This window comes from Anabrus simplex, chromosome 2 (genome assembly GCF_040414725.1).
Source record: "Anabrus simplex isolate iqAnaSimp1 chromosome 2, ASM4041472v1, whole genome shotgun sequence".
Taxonomy (NCBI): domain Eukaryota; kingdom Metazoa; phylum Arthropoda; class Insecta; order Orthoptera; family Tettigoniidae; genus Anabrus; species Anabrus simplex.
Genome location: NC_090266.1, coordinates 217,205,901 through 217,229,189, shown reverse-complemented (window position 1 = coordinate 217,229,189; position 23,289 = coordinate 217,205,901). Strand labels below are relative to the sequence as shown.

At 41.5% G+C, this 23,289-nt stretch overlaps 1 protein-coding gene across 2 annotated transcripts in view; it reads left to right on the top strand.

Moving 5' to 3' along the window:
- Window positions 1-23,289, top strand: part of Ih (hyperpolarization activated cyclic nucleotide gated potassium channel Ih) — a 945,440-nt gene that overhangs the window by 566,502 nt on the left and 355,649 nt on the right. For both annotated transcript variants that reach the window (XM_067140514.2, XM_068226134.1), the window contains exon 2: window positions 7,274-7,437. In XM_067140514.2, coding sequence (XP_066996615.2) covers window positions 7,274-7,437 — 164 coding nt within the window. The remainder of the gene's footprint in view (window positions 1-7,273; window positions 7,438-23,289) is intronic.

Here is a 23,289-nt window from a genome sequence, read left to right as displayed (position 1 = left end):
TATTGTACAAAATAGTATGACATTCTGTGAACAGTGTTAATTTCGGCAATTCTAATTTTCTCAACAAAAGAGAACGTGTTTCTCATGGAACATTATTTCCGGACGTTTCCGACTCGTTGGCCTTCGGTTCAGAGGGTCCCGAGTTCTATTCCCGGCCGGGTTGGGGATTTTAATCGCGTCCGATTAATTCTTCTGACTCGGGGACTGGGTATTTGTGTTTGTCCCAACACTTTACTCTTAATATTCGTACAACATACCACACTACCAACCTCCATAGAAACACGTAATAGTGATTACATCCCTCCATATCGGGTTGGCGTCAGGAAGGGCATTCGGCCGTAAAACAGGGCCAAATCCACACGTGTGCCACAGTTAGCACCCGCGACCCTACAAGTGTGGGGAAAAGTGGTAGAAAAAGATTTTTTCCGGACGTTTGGAGTGGGGAGTCAGAATGGGCCGAGTTTGCTTCACTGTAAAGACCAGTACGAGGAGCGATTTAATAAGAAGGCACCAAATAAAAGAACAATGTTAGCTGCCGTTGATAAATTCCGTCCAACGGGATCAGTCTTGTGTCAACGGAAGAGGACCACAGGGCGCCAAAAATTGTCGCCACGAACGAGAATTATGTATTACTTCTCCGACAGCAATTACGAGTCCGGTCCTGGAGCACTAGGCACTTATTTCGTCGAGGATGCTGTACAGAATCCAAAAGCTGTGTACGGGGAGTGCCCTCCCGTTAGAGACGATTCCCTTTAGCGACGGATCAGGAAGTGACCATTAAGTGTCCTATTAGCGTCGAACTATAAACACTCATAGTCTTGAATTTCCCGTTAGGTTGACTAATTGTGACAGCTTCCTGGATAACTCCTGCTCGAGAATAGTATACACATTTGGTTTGATAAATTGTCATTCTCTGTCTAACTTTGGTTCAGTCCAGTTCACTATGGAGTTTATTTGAACTAAGAGAGGTAACCCTTGCCTTATATATGAAGAATATATGCGGCAAAGGGAAAACAGACGGGGGTAGTGATATGGTTGTGCATCAACGAAAAAAGAGGAAGCAAATGTAGTGGCGTCCGCGGGTCTTCTGACCCCCGCCGTGCGGTACAATCTAGCAGAACTTGTGCGAATCCTTACGACTGGCCACCTCAAACAACAATTGAATTGGTAACGATAAAGGGGCACGCAGTTCTGGTTAGCGCTAAAAACTGACCTTTTCGCACTTTGGTCAAGTTTATCGTATCATAAACATTACATTCTTAGATCTCTTCAGTCGCTTGCATTGAATTTTACAATCGCAGTTCTGTACAGATCTTCTATCGATCTTAATCGCTTAAGTTGTGCTTCATTTAAGCTTCATATCTTATGCTACTTAAGTAGGCGGCGGCATTCCTTTGTACGCTACGGGTACTTTGACTCAACTGTCAAAACTACTTCTCCCTTCCCTAGGAAGCCGTCCGTCGCTAATGGATAGTGTACAGAGACCTCATTATTATCCCATTCGTGAGAGGTTTGCGCCGTTTATTGTTGCGCCAGAAACTTGCTCCTACAACGACAATGGATGCAGCAAGATGGAGCTACAGCCCACACTGCCGGAGCAGATGCGTAATTATCAGGAATTTTGAAGGGATCAGTTTTCAAGACAGACGACCCACCTACAAATATTCCCGAATTACGCAAGAAGACAACGTCATATTTTGTTACCTACAGTAACCATTGTTCATCAACATCTATACATACACCTGTATATATAATAAGAGTTTTGTCTGTGCATTGCTCAGAACTAAGAAATAATGGCATTTCTGTATTGGCCGTGTCCACAATAACAAGGAAATGCACTTCTTAATTTTCCATTATCTCTGTCTGTATGTACAGTACGTACGTATGCACAGTATGTATGTATGTATGTATGTATGTACAGTATGTATGTATGTATGCAAGCACATCACGAAAAAAATGGCTGAAGGGACTTTAATGAAAATTGGTATGTAACGTCGGAGATTAAGGTACTACAATCTAGGCTATAAATAATATTCTTCACGCTGAGTGAAATGGTATTTTAGGGGAAGGCCTAAAATTCAATTATCAAAAATCTATGTTATTAGTAATCCTATCTGTCTATCTAAGGTTAGACGGAATTAAATTTTCGGTCATGTATGTCTTATACATTATTACCGTACTGACTATGATAACAGATATATTAATGAATTTAGATGTGTGTTTCTAAGTCCATATCAATACCGAACCACAAGAAAATGGGTGAAAAGAACTTTATGAAAATCAGTATGTAAAGTCAGTGAAAAAAGAACTATAGTCTAGAACAGGGCCATCCAGCTATTGCGCTCCGAGAGCGCGCCCGCGCTCGGGGAGCACTGGGCAGTCAGACTAGCGCTCCTTCCCCTACCACCACTACAGTGTGGCAGCGAGGAGACCTGGGACAGACGATGTTCGGACCGCGCTGACTAGATACGTACGTACAGTCGTGCGTCCGACGGCTTTTGTGGGTTTGTTGACATCATACTGATAAGGCTGTTTTGCCATAACCAATATACCGCATATACAAATCGAAAGGTACTCCGATGTATGGAATATGCAGGAAACGAAATCAATTAAGTAAGGAATGCAGTTATGCGATTTATTCAAAACTGAAATTTGAACATATCTGAGAGGAAAATTAAAAATTTTACCAATATTATACCAATATTCTTAAACAATTACGCGAGTTTCTATCGCTCATCGTTGCACGATGTTTACTTTTGGTAAGCTTAAGAACCGAAAAGAAACGCTCACAAATGTACGTTGAGCCGAACATTGACAGAACTTTACGTGCATCTTTATATAAAAGGGGGTACTCTCCTTGCGGAAAGCCACTATAAAATTCTTCCAAACTTCGTGACATTAGAAAGCGGTCTTTAAGACGAACATTGCACTGCAGTTCAAGCTACTCTAATTGAAATAGCTGTGGAGCACTGTCTGCACTAAGAGAAAATGTTCGAACAATTACATCTAACACCGCTTGGGGTGCTGATAATTCTGAAAATATCTTTTCAAATTCTTCTTGTAATTGGCGAATTGCCTGCAAGTACTCATCAAAGTCGACACCTTATTTCACTGCTTCAAGCAATGGAAAATGTCCTGTGTTCCTTGCACGCAACTGGTTTTCCCACAAAATCAATTTTCTTTTGAACGCTTAAATTTCTTCCACCAAATCGCAGATATTGTGCTTTTCGCCCTGAAGCCAAGTTTTTTCTTTTTGCTATTGGCTTTACGTCGCACCGACACAGATATGTCTTATAGCGACGATCAGGCAGGAAAGGGCTAGGACTGGGAAGGAAGCGGCCGTGGCCTTAATTAAGGTGTGAAAATAGGAAACCACGGAAAACCATCTTCAGGGCTGCCAACAGAGGGGTTCGAACCTACTATCTCCCGAATACTGGATACTGGTCGCACTTAAGAGATTGCAGCTATCGAGCTCGGTAAGCGAAGTGTTCAAGATGGGCAGTAAAGTCACTTAAAAAGACCCAGTCCACCACCCACTTAGGATTACGCAAAAGAATTTCGGGCCGCCCTTTTGTGTTCATGGAATAGATACCTTCCATGAACCGTCTCTACATTGTGTGTGTATGTTGTGTGACAAACATTGCGATCGCTATCATTTCAGCAAGTGCAACAAGAGAACAAAATCTTTACTAGAATATGCGAAAGATTAATGTATTCTTAATGCACATTTGTGCGCTATTAAATAAATAAAAGGTATCTATTGCATTCCGCAAGCAAGAAACTCGATGAAGCACCTTCGTCTTGCTCAGCCATCTTACTTCTGCATGGCACGGGATATTCGGATACTCCACTTCGAAGTCACCCAAGAACTCCTTTTTTTTTTTTTTTTTTTTTTTTTGCTATTTGCTTTACGTCGCACAGACACAGGTAGGTCTTATGGCGACGATGGGACAAGAAAGGCCCAGGAATGGGAAGGAAGCGGCCGTGGCCTTAATTAAGGTACTAATTAAGGTTCAGCCACAGCATTTGCCCGGTGTGAAAATGGGAAACCACGGAAAACCATCTTCAGGGCTGCCAACAGTGGGGTTCGAACCCACTATCCCCCGAATGCCAGCTCACAGTTGCGCGCCCCTAACTGCACGGCCAACTCGCCCGGTACTCTTTGAATTGACGGTGCATGAGTCCATAGGATCGAAGAAAATTTACCACTCGCACAACTGTTCCGATTACGTCTTTAAGCTTGGCGACTTTTGCACAGATTGCCTCCTGGTGTATCAAGCACTTGATCGCCGCCATTAGGGTAGTACCGCTCTCAGTCATTTTTAATTTTACATAGCTGAGGGACCCCGTTCGTAGACTACGTAATGCAGATGCTCAATCCGTCGTTACACTCGTGAACCGTTCCCATTTTAATCCCATTGACCCAAAAACACCCCCACTGCTTTGAAAATATCGAAACCGGTAGTGGTGTCTTTGAGAGCTACCAAGTCTAGGAAATCCTCGGTGACCCGAAGATCGTCATCCACCCTCGAATGAAAATAACGAGCTGAGCTGTGTCCGCAATGTCGGTTGATTCATCGAGGGCGATGGAAAAGGATACAAAATTTGCTGCCTTCTCCATTAATTGTTGTTCCATATCAACGGCCATATTGTCTATTATGCGAGCCACAGTGTGAGGAGAAAGAGATATTTTGTGAAATTTCTCAAATAGCTCCATAGGATAAATACATGCCGCCGCGTCCATTAGGCACTCCTTGATTACATTCCCTTCCGCGAAGGGTTTCCCAGCTTTGGCAATTTGCGACGAGCATTTGTAGCTTGTTCGTAAAGTGGGTCCACCAACCTCACTCTCCTCAATCTCCTGTCAGACAAAAATACGGTAAGTCACAACTTTTGTGTTCTTCAGATAATTCAATCATTTATTCATTCCCGTTTATAAACAAGCATTTAAAAATTAAAACAACAATACAGAACAGTGCTGCTTGAAATTTTCTTTCAATCCTTCCAACTTCGATTGGCGACTGGCGTCTGTCAAATCACCGTAATCATCCCTGTGGTTGGCACGGTAGTGGTGCTACAAATGGTGTTTTTTTAACACATAAAAACTCAGTGGCACACTAAAAAATCGGCTGCTCTTTTCGGCCCGGCGGACAGACCGCTCGCTCAGCCAGCCAAGCTCCTCCCTCCACTACCGAAACTACCTTCCCTCAAAGCGCTCGGAGCACTGGCTTGGAGCGCGGCCAGAGCGCTAGCGCTCGGGGAGCGCTGTTTGGATGGCCCTGGTCTAGAATATAAGTAACTTTATTCACACTGGATGAAATGGTAGTTTAGGGGAAGGCACCTAAAATTTAATTTTTAAATACCTATGTTGTTATGCAATTTAATAAAATCTTATTCACTACGTGTATACAACTTCATCTAGAATTCTGTATACGATGTAGAATTCGGTAGCGAAGCATGGGTACACCAATAATGTTATATTGATACGAGGCTGGCGTATCTGAGTTCCTTTAAACACCACCAGTCTGAGCTTGTTTGGAACCCGCTAAATTGGGCTCAGGTCAGTGTCTTTACTGTCTGAGCCACTCAAGCCAGCTTATGTCTTGGATGCTCGAGCTGGTAAGATATTGATCGGGTTTCAATACATTTCATTGTAATGAAGGCTAATGATCATATCAAATTACCATAGCTCTTGTGTTTCCTTCTACCTAGTCTATGCCATTGAGCTGGACTTCTAGTCTTGGAACCCAGGGACAGATTTTAATGGTGTTTGAATTTCGCTCGGTGTGGATTCTGGTAAATTTGCAGAAAATAACAGAATTCCAACAGTTCTTTGAAAATTCAGCGATGCCATTATTATCATTATTATTATTATTATTATTATTATTATTATTATTATTATTATTATTATTATTTCCGGCTCGATGGCTAAACGGTTACCGTTTATTCCCGGCAGCCCTGAAGAGGGTTTTCCGCGGTTTCCCATTTACACACCAGGCAAAAGCTGGGGCTGTATCTTAATTAAGGCCAAGGCAGCTTCCTTCCCACTCATAGCCCTTTCCTGTCCCATCGTTGCCATAAGACCTATCTGTGTCGGTGCAACCTAAAGCAACTTGCAAAAAGAAAGGAAAATGAACTCGAGAAAGTTATCGAGGACGGTCCTTAATAGTAGTGAAGTTGGATAATTCGTTATTTTTACAACCACTAGATAATGGACATTAACAATGAACTGTGTCGTACTACGGAACTCTGTTCCCTTGGAAAGTGGCGAGGTCTGTTGAGAGTACTGTACACTTTCTATCTTTAGCACTGAAACCCACGCGAAACAATAAAAATGTGGACCAAATGGTCACGGAATATATTTATAATTACGGGTAAATTTTTCACTAGGCCTACTGTATTATTATTATTATTATTATTATTATTATTATTAATTCGTTATGCCCAACTAAGGAGCGCATTTGAACTAATTAGCACTTTTCTGGTTTTATTCTTCTCATCCCAATAATTCTTCATCCTCTCACTGTGTTCCTTTTTACGTTGTTCAGTCCATCCGGTATTTAGTCGGGCGAGCTTTATAGAAAATTTGTGTTTATGAATTAAGTTTCTGAATTTTATTCCGCCTTCAATGGTTTCTTCATTAACGCCAATTTACGTCTTCACTAATTTCATTTAGCCAATTATTGTGATTATAATTCATAAGGCTATCAATCAATCAATCAATAAATCAATCAATCAATCAATAGATCGATCATTAATGATCTGCATTTAGGGCAGTTGCCCAGGTGGCAGATTCCCTATCTGTTATTTTCCTAGCCTTTTCATAAATGATTGCAAAGAAATTTATTGAACATCTCCCTTGGTAAGTTATTCCAATCCCTAAATCCCCTTCCTATAAACGAATATTTGCCCCAATTTGTCCTATTGAATTCCAACTTTATCTTCATATTGAACCCATATTGTGATCTTTCCTACTTTTAAAGACACCACTCAAACTTATTCTTCTACTAATGTCATTCCACGCCATCTCTCCACTGACAGCTCAAGTTTAAAATTGTCTTTGTGAGCCTGTTATTATTTATTCTATACACAGTAAGTGTCAATAAAATTGTAAGCGCCGTTTGCTGATTGTACCTGTGACTTTTTCTGTAACTTGATATTATTATTATTATTATTATTATTATTATTATTATTATTATTATTATTATTATTATTATTATTATTATCGCTATGTTCTGTTGCCTTACAGTCTGTTTATCATTCTATGTTGCAGGTTCTACTGGGACTTGTGTATGCTGCTTCTTTTAGTCGCCAATCTCATCATCCTCCCTGTTGCCATCTCGTTTTTCAACGATGACCTCAGCACTCGCTGGATTGCCTTCAACTGTCTCTCCGACACCATCTTCCTCATTGATATCGTCGTTAACTTCCGAACGGGTGAGTTCAATATCTCTCGTATTCCATACTGTTATTGTTGTTACTATTTGCTCTTAAATTATAACAGGTTAGTATAATGAAGTAAAATTCAGTGCAACCACTTACTATGTTCAGTGGCACACTTGAGGCATACAAGTAGTTAATTTATCTTCAAGATTTCATTAAGGAGGCGAAAGCGATAAGGTGACTCCCCTTCTTCTTCTTCGTCTTCTTTTTCTACCACTTTATCCCACACCTTGTGAGGTTGTGTGTGCGAACTGTGTCGCACATGTGGAACCGACCCTGTTTTACGGCCTGATGCCCTTCCTGACGCACCCCAAGTATGAAGGGATGTAATCACTAATGCGTGTTTCTGTGGTGGTTGGTAGTGTGGTGTATTGTCTGAATATGAAGAGGAAATCACAAACAACCCCAGAGCCATAAGAATTATACACATACAGTTAAAATCCCCGACCCGGCCGAGAATCAAACCCGGGACCCTCTCAACAGAAGGCCTCAACGCTGCCCATGCAGCCAAGGAGTCGGACAACGCAATAAAATGACTGAGCCAAAATAAGAATCTAGTCTTGGGTTTAACTATGTAACTTTTACGGGATAATTTGTAGAAAGCTGCGGATTATATTTACAAATTGTTTTACATCGCACCGACACAGATAGGCTGATGATGATACTTGTTGTTTAAAGTGGCATAACGTCTAGGTCATCAGCCCCAACACAGATAGGTCTTATGGTGACGATGGGATATGAAAGGGCTAGGACTGGGAAGGAAGCAGCCTGATGTGAAAATGGGAATCCACGAAAACCTATCTTCAGGGCTGCCGACAGTAGGGTTCGAACCCATGACCTCCCGAATGCAAGCTTACAGTTGCCCTCCCCTAACTGCACGGCCAACTCGCTCGGTCGGATTATATTTACACACACCACTGATTGCTTAACGACCATCTTTATAAGATGCATAGTTTCTATACATAGTAACACAGTCTATAACGCTTTCTCGTCAACAAAGATTGACAATGATGACTTCTGGTACACCCTTAATTTGAAGTCCGACAGAAATGCTCCGCCACTCCACACATCACTTCCCTCTACTAAGTCTGATAAGCTATCAGCCTGAGTCTGGTTCGATACTCAGTTAGCTCCAAATAGGCAAGTTGCAAAGACCAGTGGTTGGAGTTTAATGAGACGTACTGGGCAAGATATATGGTGAGGTAGTTTGCAGTTTCTTTCCTTACTGACATGGAAAGTGCTATAGCAGTATGTCTGAATCGGTGAATAGCACCTTCCATAGCACCCAGACACACTAATTGGGAAATAAATGCCATTACTCATCACTAACCTTCCCTCAGCAACATCCACATTGCCACAGTCCAGACGTCCGACTCGTTGGCTGAACGGTCAGCGTACTGGCCTTAGGTTCAGAGAGTCCCGGGTTCGATTCCCGGCCGGGTCGGGGATTTTAACCTTAATTGGTTGATTCCATTGGCACGGGGGCTGGGTGTATGTGTTGTCTTCATCATCATTTCATCCTCATCACGACGCGCCGGTCGCCTACGGGAGTCAAATAGAAAGACTTGCACATGGCGAGCCGAACCCGTCCTGCGATATCCCGGCACTAAAAGCCATACGACATTTCATACAGTCCAGACACCCGCAGGAGAACGGGTGGCAGGATATGGGAGCGGCCAGGTGGCGCTGTTATCGATGTGTAGCGTGCATTTGACGGACATCCAGTTGGGAGTGTTGTTGCTGAGTGGCGTTTAAGTGAAGAATGACAGTTTCACTGCCCTAAAGCATATTTTCAAAAAGTGATCATCGTTTATTGCCGATTTCAGGAGCGATATCTGCGTCTGGCTATGCGGCACAAATGTCCATGTTTATTGCGAGATGATCGGCCTATCGTGGTGCGTAACAACGCACGTTAACATGTCACAAACAATGTTAAGCTCTGATTGCAATGGTGGTATTGGGAGATCTGGGAACTTTCTCCATACTCACCAGACATGAGCCCTTGTGACTTCGACCTGTTTCAGAAGTTGAAGGAACCCCTCCGAGGCCGCTGATTTCCTGATGTAGCACCTGTATTCCGCGCAGTAGGGAGCTCCATCGCTGTCATCGACGGAGAATGCCTTCCGAACGGTCCCCAACGGCTTCCTGACATTTCGCTAAAGGTGACTCTGCTGGTGACTACACGATAGGAATGGAACGCAACTGTACTTGTTAGTTCATTAAATATTGCGTTCTATCAATATTGCCATTACTTCATTTACAGCCCTCGTATAAATCAGATTGAGGCTTCAGTGGATACTACGTTCTATTCTGTGCCAAAAGACAGAAGCCAAGTACTGCATCCATCAAAAATAGGTGCAAGGCATCCTTCCATCCTAATATTTGGTAAATGTGTACGCAAAACACGAATTACTAACAAACTACCAGGCTGTGAAATCTCTCCACTCTTGCTTGTTGTTTTAAGGGGCCTAACATCGAAGGTCATCGGCCCACTCTCTCTCCACTCTACTAAAATCTCAAGCTCTGAATAATTTTCTTGAGAGTTGGATTCTGGAAATGTAAATTATTCTTCTTCTTTATCTGTTCACCCCCCACACTTTTTCCCTCGGACTCAGCTAGGGATCCCCCCTCTACCGCCTCAAAGGCAGTGTCATGGAGCTTCAGACTCTGGGTCGGGGAATACAACTGGGAGGGTGACCAGTACCTCACCCAGGCGGCCTCACCTGCTATGCTGAAAAGGGGCCTTGGTGGGAGGAGGGAAGACTGGAAGGGATAGACAAGGAAGAGGGAAGAAAGCGGCCGTGGCCTTAAGTTAGGTACCATCCCGGCATTTGCCTGGAGGAAAAGTGGGAAACCACGGAAAACCACTTCCAGGATGGCTGAGGTGGTAATCAAACCCACCTCCACTCAGTTGACATCCTGAGGCTGAGTGGACCCCGTTCCAGCCCTCGTACCACGTTTCCAATTTCGTGGCAGAGCCAGTAACCGAACCCGGGCCTCCGGGGGGTGGCAGCTAATCACACTAACCACTACACCACAGAGGCGGACGGATATGTAAATTCACGCTTGCAAAATTGTGCCTGCCTATCACCGTTGTATAATTTCAGTGGTAAGGAATTATTAAGACAGTGCTTCGCAATTCGCAAAAGGACGTCTAATGTACGTAAAAAGAAAGAAAAAGTATCTTTCACTTGACGACAGAAAGTTCCAGTTTTGTGGTCGTGGCGTTCCACGACTCTCTCATCTCTTGGCAAGGGACCAGGTCTGTTAAGAATATGGTCACCATCTTCAGCACTGAAATATTGTACACGTCAGCCAAAACGCAAACATGGAGCAAACGGTCTCCGAATATATTTACAGTTCAACTTAAATTCTTGGTTGTTGATGGCCATTCCGTAAAGATGTTTTTTTTTTTTGCTTGGGGCTTTACGTCGCACCGACACAGATAGGTCTTATGGCGACGATGGGATAGGAAAGGCCTAGGAGTTGGAAGGAAGCGGCCGTGGCCTTAATTAAGGTACAGCCCCAGCATTTGCCTGGTGTGAAAATGGGAAACCACGGAAAACCATTTTCAGGGCTGCCGACAGTGGGATTCGAACCTACTATCTCCCGGATGCAAGCTCACAGCCGCGCGCCTCTACACGCACGGCCAACTCGCCCGGTCGTAAAGATGGTAAGGCCGCACGGACGTCAATACATTACGCCTTATTTACTGTTCAAAGAGTCGTCTGAATTTAGTTTTATTTTGTACTAGCTGTTTTGTACCCGTTGGGGTGGGTTATATCTTGTAACTGCAGCAGTAATGTCATCTAATGGAGATGAGTTGCAGCAGAAGGGACAACTAACAACAATAGTCATTTCGTATTACGTTATTGTTGATAGCTTTTATGAACTTAGGGCGTTTTAAGCCATCACATGTTGTTTTCTTTCTGATCGGTGATATTATAGCTTTCAACCTCTCCTCCCCTTGCCACCTCCCACTGGACGTGACTTTCAGTTCCAGGAACTTCACCTGGAATCGAACCATGGCTGCATTGGTGAAAGGCCGGTGATGAAATCACTCAGCTACCTCGGCGGTCTACAAACGTGAGAGAAGGGAGGTGACGGACATAATGTGAAGCAAAGTTCTAAACTAATGATGATGGTGAAGAAGAGAAAGGAGAAGTTAGACGCAACATACGCATCATTCGCACCCAACCTAGAATTACGTAAATGTTGTGTTTTACCTTTTTAAACTTGAAATAATATTTCAGCTTATTAGGTGTGTTAGGTGTCTTTAAAAGTAGGAAAGATCACAATATGAAGATAAAGTTGGAATTCAAGAGGACAAATTGGGGCAAATATTCGTTTATAGGAAGGGGAGTTAGGGACTGGAATAACTTACAAAGGGAAATGTTCAATAATTTTCCAATTTCTTTGCGATCATTTAAGAAAAGGCTAGGAAAACAACAGATAGGGAATCTGCCACCTGGGTGACTGCCCTAAATGCAGATCAGTAGTGATTGATTGATACAGTATATATAACTCATACCGAAGAGATGTTAAACAGAACAAAAAAATAGACAACCGGACGCTAGTGGGAACTGAACTCACAAACTTCCGATTTCGCTTCGGATGCTTTACCGATTGAGCTAGATCATATTTGTTCTATAGGAAAGGATCTGAGGTTTGAGGTTTCTTTGCCTTCACTTCCTTCTTCTAATTTCTTCACAATGTATCACTTTAAAATAGTATACTTTCAGCTTGGACTGTCCCATTAAATTTGTTCTGAAAGACTACTATCAAGCCACGAAGCTACTGGATGTGTTTCGGGAAGGAATGTGTGCTGCGGAGCTGCCTACCGCGACAGGGATATATCGACGCGAGCTCAGTCGTGCCACATTTCACTTCACGTTGGAAAGTTGGTCGCCATATTAAATGGGTGTCTCGCCAAAATAACGTAATTGAATGGAACCAACAGTATCCAATCATTAATGACGTCTTTGAAGGTAGTGTGGACCGTAGTTTTATAGCGCTCACAGATCCCTTCATAATCTTCTTAATGTAAGGGCGAAGGCTAAGTGTAATGACTTTGCCTTTCCTTTCACCTGGTTATGAGAACCGAGAGTTTTTGAAAATGAAAGACGCGCTCCTTTTTTCAGGTTCTATGCGCAATTGCAGGTTTAATGTCTTATTTGCATAAATCTACGTGCTTAACTGCTGATTTGCTCAGAATCTAGACAAGTTGCATTGTGACTCCAATGCTTAATAATATGAGATCGAATCCTATTTAACATAGAATCATTTAAGGGTTTAATAATTAATAATTGCGTGACCTTCAATGAGGCTTGGTGCACTTCGAGTTGACGCCGTATGGGCGACCTGCGGGTCTATGAGGATTGGGCCGTACCTATGGTGAAGACTGCACACACAACCAGTCCCCGAGCCACCGGAATTAACCAAGTAAGGTTAAAATCCCCGGTCCGGCTGGGAATCGAAACCGGGACTCCTGAACCAAAGGCCAGCACGCTAACCATTCAACCATGGAGCTGGACAGGGTCTTAGATGAAAGAGACCTACGTTATTAGATTTACGATCATTTTAATGGATCCCTCTTCAGAACAAAGGTTTGGGACTACATTGGCCATCATTCCCTCATCCGCATGTATGCTTTCTGGTAAACTAAGTTAACGCACAAGCGCGGAAAGGAATCGAACTGTAACCAAACTGGGCCCCGCCCGTAATAGGTGCCCTAGGATTTGAGATATGTTAGTATTTCGGTCCCTTTCCGCAGCGGAATAAGAGACATATGGAAGATACAGTCCTCAAGACAGGCACCGCTAGCCTCATATTCGATCCTTGATGTTGATCTTCCGACAGGTGCAGCTTACCAGTTGTATAGCGTAGCGTGAGTGAGCGTAATTTCCAACGAAGATGACTTGTATGATGTGCGAGGGGACAACCTACATGGATTGAAGTTAATCTAAGTCAAAGGACACATTAACGCTTTTTATTGTTGGTAGTATATCTAAAGATAAAACAGAAATGTTTATGGGTGCCTAATCTCATACGTCACGTAAAAAATCCTAACAGGTAAGCATAATAAAAGAAAAAATTATCTCAAAGAAGCATTAGTCTCAGTTACCATAATCTGTGCACTGGGCAGACAGATGTTCTGGAAACACAACCATCATTCAAATACTTTTGCGTGGTTGTCCAGTAGGCCTATTGAAAATGAAACGACGTATGGCTTTTAGTGCCGGGAGTGGCCGAGGACAAATTCGGCTCGCCAGATGCAGGACTTTTGATTTGAAAGCCGGTAGGTGACCTGGGCGTCGTGATGAGGATGAAATGACTATGAAGACAGCACATACACCCATCCCCCGTGCCAGCGAAATTAACCAATTACGGTTAATATTCCCGACCTTGCCCGAAATCGAACTCGGGACCCTGTGACCAAAGGCCAACACGCTAACCATTTAGCCATGGAGCCGAACGTTGTCCAGTACTGAAAGAGATAAACGTTTTTATTCCTTCTTTGTCTGGAGTGAAAGAGTGAAATACCGAACTCGTTAGCTGCAGTCGCTTAAGTACGGCCAATATCCAGTATTCGCGAGGTAGTGGTATCGAAGCCCACTGTCGGCAGCCCTAAAGATGGTTTTCTGTGGTTTCCCATTTTCACCCCAGGTAAATACTGGGGCTGTACCTTAATTAAGTCCACGGCCGCTTCCTTCCCACTTTTAGCCTTTCCCTGTCCAATCGTCGCCATAAGACCTATCTGTGTCGGTGCGACGTAAAGCAAATTGTAAAAAAAAAAAAGAGTGAAATGCATTACAATCAAATTTCTCTTTACCTTTGTGCGTGTGTCTATTCTACAAGAAAAGAAAGGTTTCTGTTTGTGTATTGAGTCGTCAGTCTGAATAAAGTTTGAATCCCCAACAGTTTCAACCACGGCTACCATAGAAAGAGCAGACGTTGGTAAAGATGCATAATAAGAAGATGAGGAGTGAGGTAGTTTCCCATTGCTTTCGTCGCTGTCGTGAGTTAGAAGATGTTAACGCACATCAGTCTGGCAGACGCAGGTAACATTTCTAAACTTGGGAACTAAATCAACAATTAATAGAATGTAATTCTGATGGGGGCGGATCGCTACTGTGGTTCGATTTCACATTCAGAGAACTATTTCCTCTACTGGAACTTTCTTGGAATTAATACTTTCGAAATGGAGTACAGTTGGAGAAGTTGAAGAATGCTTCGTCCTCGAGTCCCTTGAATTAATTTGATGTATTAACTGTCCTTTTTCTTTCTTATTATGAATAATTTAAGTACCTGTCCAATTCTGGTGAGATATGTTGTTTACAATGTGTTTTTCGTCTATTATAGGCCAGAACAAACCTATTGCATGCACTGGTATGTCCCTGTCTCGTCCTTGGCTTTGACAATATGAAGATGACAGAAGTATGAGCAATGCCAATGCTTACGCTGCTAGTCTCTATTATGAAAAACGTAAAATGAAAATCCACAGCCTGTTTCCATTCAATCGACCAGATCAGGAATGGAATGAATGAAGCCCCCATCTAGCGACGAGAATAGGAATCGTGCCGGCTGCAGAAACCTGTCGCACTCCTCTGGGACAACGATTAGTGACTGGCAGGTGAAGTGAAATGATACTGGAGAATGTTGCTGGAATTAAAGATGACAGGGAAAACCGGAGAAAAATATGTCCCTCCTTCGCCTTGTCCAGCACAAAACTCACATGGAGTGATCGGGATTGAACCACAGAACCCAGCGGTGAGAGGCCGGCGAGCTGCTGCCTGAGCCACTGAGGCTCTCTCTCTCTCTGTTATGAATGGAGTGAGAAGTGTCGCTCACAGGATCCTAATACTGTAGCTGGTTGTAAGTCTCACTGACTACAGTTTACATTTTTGAAGGCATAGAGGTAAAAGAATTTCGTCTCATAGGAGTCCTTCTACGTGGTGGTAAGTTTACCGACATAAAACTGATGAAATGAAATGAAATGTCGTATGGCTTTTAGTGCCGGAATATCCCAGGACGGGTTCGGCTCGCCAGGTGCAGGTCTTTCTATTTGACGTCTGTGGGTGACCTGCGCGTCGTAATGAGGATGAAATGATGATGAAGACAACACATACATCCAGCCCCCATGCCAATGGAATTAACCAATTAAGATTAAATTCCACGACCCAGCCGGGAATCGAACCCAGGACCCTCTGAACCGAAGGCCAGTACGCTGACCGTTCAGCCAACGAGTCGGACATAAAACTGACGAGTCTGAGTAACTTGAAATGCCACCGGAAGTTAGTTTAAGCTCAGAAGGCCAGCACTCTACCGTCTGAGCTACTCAACCCAACTGTATACGTTTCAGAAGGCTTGGCAAACTGATATGTAATAGCACTGTCTAGCTCGGTGAAGAAATCAATGAGAATCTAATTTACACCATCAGAATGTTGGCCGGCAGGGTAGGGAAAGTGGTGGTAGGCCTTTACAATTCTTAATCACTAAATTGCATGCCAAAAGCCTGGATCCGATAATAATAATAATAATAATAATAATAATAATAATAATAATAATAATAATAATAATAATAATAATAATAATGTCCGCCTCTGTGGTGTAGTGGTTAGCGTGATTAGCTGCCACCCCCGGAGGCCCGGGTTCGATTCCCGGCTCTGCCACGAAATTTGAAAAGTGGTATGAGGGCTGGAACGGGGTCCACTCAGCTTCGGGAGGTCAACTGAGTAGAGGTGGGTTCGATTCCCACTTCAGCCATCCTGGAAGTGGTTTTCCGTGGTTTTCCACTTCTCCTCCAGGCGAATGCCGGGATGGTACCTAACATAAGGCCACGGCCGCTTCCTTCCCTCTTCCTTGCCTATCCCTTCCAATCTTCCCATCCCTCCACAAGGCCCCTGTTCAGCATAGCAGGTGAGGCCGCCTGGGCGAGGTACTGGTCATTCTCCCCAGTTGTATCCCCGACCAAGAGTCTGAAGCTCCAGGAGACTGCCCTTGAGGCGGTAGAGGTGGGATCCCTCGCTGTGTCCGAAGGAAAAGCCGACCCTGGAGGGTAAACGGAAAATGATGATAATAATAATAATAATAATAATAATAATAATAATAATAATAATAATAATAATAATAATGTCACTGTTTTTACGTCCCACTAAATACTTGTACGGTTTTCCGAGATGCCTAGGTGCCGGGATTTTTTGTCCCTCGGGAGTTCTTTCACGTGCCCGTAAATTTGGATTCACCGGGCGAGTTGGCCGTGCGCGTAGAGGCGCGCGGCTGTGAGCTTGCATCCGGGAGATAGTAGGTTCGAATCCCACTATCGGCAGCCCTGAAAATGGTTTTCCGTGGTTTCCCATTTTCACACCAGGCAAATGCTGGGGCTGTACCTTAATTAAGGCCACGGCCGCTTCCTTCCAACTCCTAGACCTTTCCTATCCCATCGTCGCCATAAGACCTATCTGTGTCGGCGCGACGTAAAGCCCCTAGCAAAAAAAAAAAAAAAAAATTGGATTCAATTCCAAATCTCTCCGCAGTGCTCATATGGAGTGAGGACCTATGACTTTGTTGAAGGTGATTCGTCCGTCGAATGGAGACGGAAAGACTTGAGCACACCCCTTGATGCTATTCGACAGGAGTAAGCTATGTGTCAGCACCGGGTTTCCCCTTCTCTCTTCCTACTATCATATATCATGTCATCCATCCCATTAACTCCTATGATGAGGTTGACGTCAGGAAGGGCATCCAGTCGTAAAAACTCTCTACGAAGATACATCTCACTTCATTCCCGACCCCGTAGAGAAGAGCAGCAAGAGTTGCACACACATACATTCCTCTAATACACCTTTTCAATTATACCTAGCCTATTTGATAGCTAATGGTGAGAGTGTTGAGGATCCAACCAGCCTTCGGGCAAAAGATTCAGCATACAACGAATTATTTTTAGGAAACTTGCCATGAGCGCCAGGCCTTTAGAATTGCAGTATCATATTCTATGCTCCGATGTCAGTCTACTGTTTACTTGCATTGTAGTAACCGGTTGCACTGTAGTAACCGGTTATTTTCTGAGTTGTTATCAAGCAGGGTTTCTCCAAGCAATCGAAGGTCAGTTTTTAAATTCATAACCAACCGAGTTTTATCAAAATAATGAAATATGGATAATTATTAATCAAGCTAGTGTCGTTTTTGAAAGTGGAACCGATAAGGATCGTTACGTTCGTTTGGTTTACTCTACCGTGCTACGCAACTTCTGGTACTGAAAACTCTTTTATTACATCAACACAAAAGCGGATGATGAAATTAACAAATACAGGCGCATATTAGCCACACTGGGAATATTAATTATATTTTTCCACCACGCGATGTGTCCATTTTCTGTTTCGTTTCTCAGGTTGACATCGCTAATCCCTGTCTAAATTTTTCACACCTTTTTTCAAATAAAAATAACAATTCAGAAATATTGTAAGCTCTTATATCATTACTACAACTACTACTCCTAATAATAATAATAATAATAATAATAATAATAATAATAATAATAATAATAATAATAATAATAATAACAATAATAATAATAATAATAATAATAATAATAATAATAATAATAATAATAAATTCTCCGCTTTTTGCCGAAATAAGTTGAGCCATTGCTGATACTCAGGGTATGAAACTGACAAGTATTGATTTATCATATATTGCAATACTTTCGTTGTTGTTTCCTTCTGTGTGAGTGTACTCGTGGTAAAAAACCGTAACTCTGACCTCATTTAATCCTCTTCTCTATTAATGACATGACATTCACTTAGTGAAAGGCTCTCTGTTCTCTATTGTGTTTTTGTCAATAAAAATGTGATTTTCTCTTGTACATTCTAGACAAGGTTATTAACTAGGGAAATGGAAATGTACGTACGACTCTTACACCGTTCAATGCGACAGTCTGCAAATTGTTTTGAGAAATGTTATATATACGTGGGTATGGAGACGAAAATTATTAATAAAGAAAAGATTTAAAAACACATTTAATTTCAATACATCCATAATTACTTTTAGTAACTATTTCTAATATAGCAAGCATCGTCGCCATTGTATTTTATAGGATAAATCGGATTGTTAAATAGACTGAATACACGATCTTGATGAATACAGAAGAAATTATTTTCCGGACTTTCAGATCGTCATCGAACTGGATTAGTAGCTTCCAGTGTTTCACCGGAGTCGGGCTGAGTGCCTCAGATGGTTGAGGTGCTGGGCTTCCGACCCCAACTTGGCAGGTTTGAACCCGGCTCAGTCCGGTGGTATTTGAAGGTGCTCAAATATGTCAGCCTCGTGTCGGCAAATTTACTGGCACGAAAAAGGACTTCTGCGGTACAAAATTTAGGCACCGCTGGGTCTCCAAAAACTATCACAATTAGTTAGGGGGATTAAAAACAACGGTAACTTCCGGTACTATACGCCGTATTGATACAGTTCAACTTTGGTCTCAGCAAGATGGTGCAACAGTACACACATCTAGGTCTTCAATGGAAGTTTTAAGCCACATGTTGCCTGGACGTGTCAGCCGCCATAGTGATGTTCCATGGCCTGCTCGATCGCTCGACCTCAGTGAGTGTGATTATTTTCTTTGGGGCTACCTTAAAAGGAAAGTATATAAGACCAAACCCCGCATAATAAATGATCTGAGGAAGTAATTTGTCGTGAATGTTTGGCGATACCGGAAGATATGGTACAGTGCGCTATGAGGAACTTCAAATGCAGGATTGAGGAGTGCGTGGGGAATAATGGTCGTAATTTGGAGGGTATTATTTTTAAAGCAACTTTTGTTCCAAGTCATTTCTTCCTGATCAATATAAAATGGCAACAATGAACCTTTTCAATGAACAAATATCAAGGAAAGGAATACATTTAAGCACATCTTTTCTTATGAATAAAACTACCAGATCTTTTTTCCGGACCCTGTACTTAAATAATATTGCAGTGTGACATATTAACCATTACGATAAAAATAATGGATTTATCCCTAAGAAGAGGAATCTTTTCACATTATTCCTAACGCCGTATGGATTTAATTTTTTTTTTTTTTTGCTATTTGCTTTTACGTCGCACCGATACAGATAGGTCTTATGGCAACGATGGGACAGGAAAGACCTAGGAATGGGAAGGAAGTGGCCGTGGACTTAATTAAGGTACAGCCCCAGCATTTGCCTGGTTTAAAAATTGGAATCCAGGGAAATCCATCTCCAGGGCTGCCGTAAGTGGAGTTCGAACCCACTATCTCCCGGATGCGAGGTCACAGCTCGAACCGCACGGAAAACTCGCCCGGTAAGAAAAATATTTACCGAATATGCAAATATGTGTAGGCACTTATTTGCTTGTTACACCGGGCGATTCAAAAGGTTACACAGAATCTGAAGTAGCCCATGGCGGGGTTGCAGTAAAATAACTTCAATAAAAATATTAAAAATTTTCGATTAGGAATATACCGGGTACCCGTCCTTTGAGATCTAGTTGTATGCAACCCGTCGCATTCCTGATATTTCCACGCTGCCCAGATGCAGGGGCTCGTCCTAGTCTTTTTTTTTTCTTTACGTCGCATCGACACAGATAGGTCTTATGGCGACGATGGGATAGGAAAGGCCTAGGAATTGGAAGGAAGCGGCCGTGGCCTTAATGAAGGTACAGCCCCGGCATTTGCCTGGTGTGAAAATGGGAAACCACGGAAAACCATCTTCAGGGCTGCTGACAGTGGGGCTCGAACCCACTATCTCCCGATTACTGGATACTGGCCGCGCTTAAGCAACTGCAGCTATCGAGCTCGGTCGTCCTAGTCTATACTGTGCCCTTTTAAGGCACCCAATGCGGTGGTCTTCTTTCTTGAGATGTGCGCCGGCTGCTCCTGCAAATAATGACATTTAAAAATACCTACCGCCTCATGTAGACTCTTCTCCTCAGGCGTGGTGCGTCCGTGGATCCCTCGGGTTCACGGGCCACACGTCGATCGGGGGTTGAGGAAGTGAAAGATGGGGTAAACTAAACTATTAAATGACGGTACCCAAAGACTGAATTAAAATTTAAATAAATAAAATGATTTAACAAAATTTGCAAAGTGTAAAAGTGAAAGTAAAATGATGTAAAATAAAATAACATGAAAGGAAATTAAAATTTTAAACCATTAAAAGATCTGCATTACAATAAGTTAATTGTCTGCCTTAATACCTTTGGACTGAAGGTCATTTAAATTTAAATGTTCTGGATTACATCGAACTACAGTCTCCATGACGATGACGTGACCACATTTAAAACACTGGTCAGAAATACCGTCTCATTTGAATAATTGATTTACAATACCTTGGAAAATCACCTCAAAATAAATTCAGTAATTAATTAGTTAATTTGTTAATTCATCAAATTGACATTGACTTTGAGGTGTCTATCAAATATTTAACCCATATTCAACTTTAGTTGGGAAACACCCAACTCCAAAATAATAATAGAACACACTAACCATGTGTAACAATAAAAGAAAAGGAGAAAAAACAAAACAACCATGAACATGGTACTTTATCCGTTATATAAATTTTGCCACATATTTAAACTACTCGTGGCTGAAAACCAGAAAATTTATTGAACCAAAACCTGAGTGCTACCATTACTCTTTTAATTAGTTAAATCTTACTTATTTAACTGTGATAGTCTGGACACTTAAAATACTTAAATTAATTAGGCCAAGTGCCTCAAGTTTACATCTTAAATGAAAGCGATCCCTTTACATCGTCAACTTTATTTAGTTTGCCGCTGCCTGCATTTTCATTGCGAATGCATATTTGTGTGGTACCAACTCTAGATGGAGGCAGATCCCATCTTATTTATGTAACTCATCTGCGGCATTTGAGATACAACTGCTTATTAAAGATCGCTTCATTTGCCTAACTGAAATGTAGTGGACTTCTAAGGGTTGGTGATTACTAACTGTCTTCTGGTATGAGCATACCACTACTGTGGTTTTGACTATGAACTAATCGATGATCTATTACCCTAACACATGAAATCTTATTTACATAATAAACATGTCAATGGAGAAACACTGCTCCCAAGAAATACTGAAATTAAAAATAACCTGACTACACCTATTTTATTTACATAAATTAAATACAAACACTATTCACGTATCATCAGATTCAAGAATAATACGGTGACAAAATATATACAAAGAAAGGATGTCATAACAAAAATCCAGATCCCGAAGATCGCAGCCTAATAAAATTTTAAAATAAAAATGCGCAATATCAAAGTATAAAATATTACCCTGATTCAAGTAGCAAAATTATGTGAATTTGATGGCAATCTTCTCACCTCAGACGAAAAATGTCTGGACATGACCCTATTCAATCTTTACGGACAATAATTATTGGTATTACATGTCATCAATGCTTACACATGACTGTCAAAACACACATTGATCGGTCGCTCTGTTCACAATTCACCTCGGACTCTAACTTGCATATTTTCCGAGCATCTATTTTCCCTGGAAACTATTTGAAACAATACAGGCTTTTCACCTATAACCATCACATATGTCGTCACATATTTAACACTCTCGGTTAAATTATTCATCTCTCAATTCTATTTATTCATCAATATTCTCGACGTAGTAACTCATAGTACGGTCTCGCTCGTATCAGGCGGGCGAAATAACTGTGTCGTTCACATCTCCATTTTTACGACATTATTCATGACATGGTCGAAATATCACATTTTCCATTTTTCAACGCAGATCATCAGGAATATTACTATTACTTTGCTCGTTATTTTGTTCATGTACCGTTTCACATATTGTGAAATATCAGAGCTAACTTATCAATGGCTTCGTGTCACTAATTATTCAACTGAAATAACGAGATTGCCTCTCAAAAAACACGGCTGTCGAAATGTGTAACCACGTTTGCGTAAAGAAATTCAATTTTTACGAATCAACCAGATCGTCGCGAAATACAAAGTATGAGAGCTACCGGAAACGGTCATCTGAATAATGATTACATAACATGAAATAATAAACTGGATGCGCTAATAGCAAAAGTAAACATTTAAACTAACATGGCGGCATCTACAAAATCAAAACGTCAACAAAAGTGCCGCTCATTACCATTGTTATCATTATTATTATTATCATCATCACTTTAGCATCTGCACTACACTGTATGTAAATTTCCTAAAAAAAATAGTATTCTCATATGTCAAAATGACTTACTTCAAAATGATCCAGAAATAATATGAAAAACATTTACTTAAGGAAACTACGCATATAACATTCGCTAACACGTATTTATTATTATTATTATTATTATTATTATTATTATTATTATTATTATTATTATTATTATTATTATTATTATTATTATTATTATTATTATTATTATTATTTTAATTACTATTATTGTGACACTATGGCATTTATATTCCGAATCGCCGAATATAATTGTCGTAGTCTCACGTTTAACTCAAAAATGAAAATGATATCAAACTATAAATTATACCATCCAACACGTGAATTATTTACAGTCCTATCTAAAATTCTAAACTACATTTTTGATCATCGATTGTTCATAGTCCTACATATTTACATATTTACATTCTGCTCATTTACCTTATTTGTGCTAGAGGCAGGTCAGATCATCCTCCAGAATCCGTCATGATGAATTTAGTACTCCATCTTCAAGCTGATGTGGTTATCCAAGAGGTCACACACGCAAACTTGATGCATTTTTATGATAGCGTTGCACACGTCCATATTTATATTAGCACTCGCATTTTTAAACACTCCTACGAAGATTATTCAGTGACACTGCATTG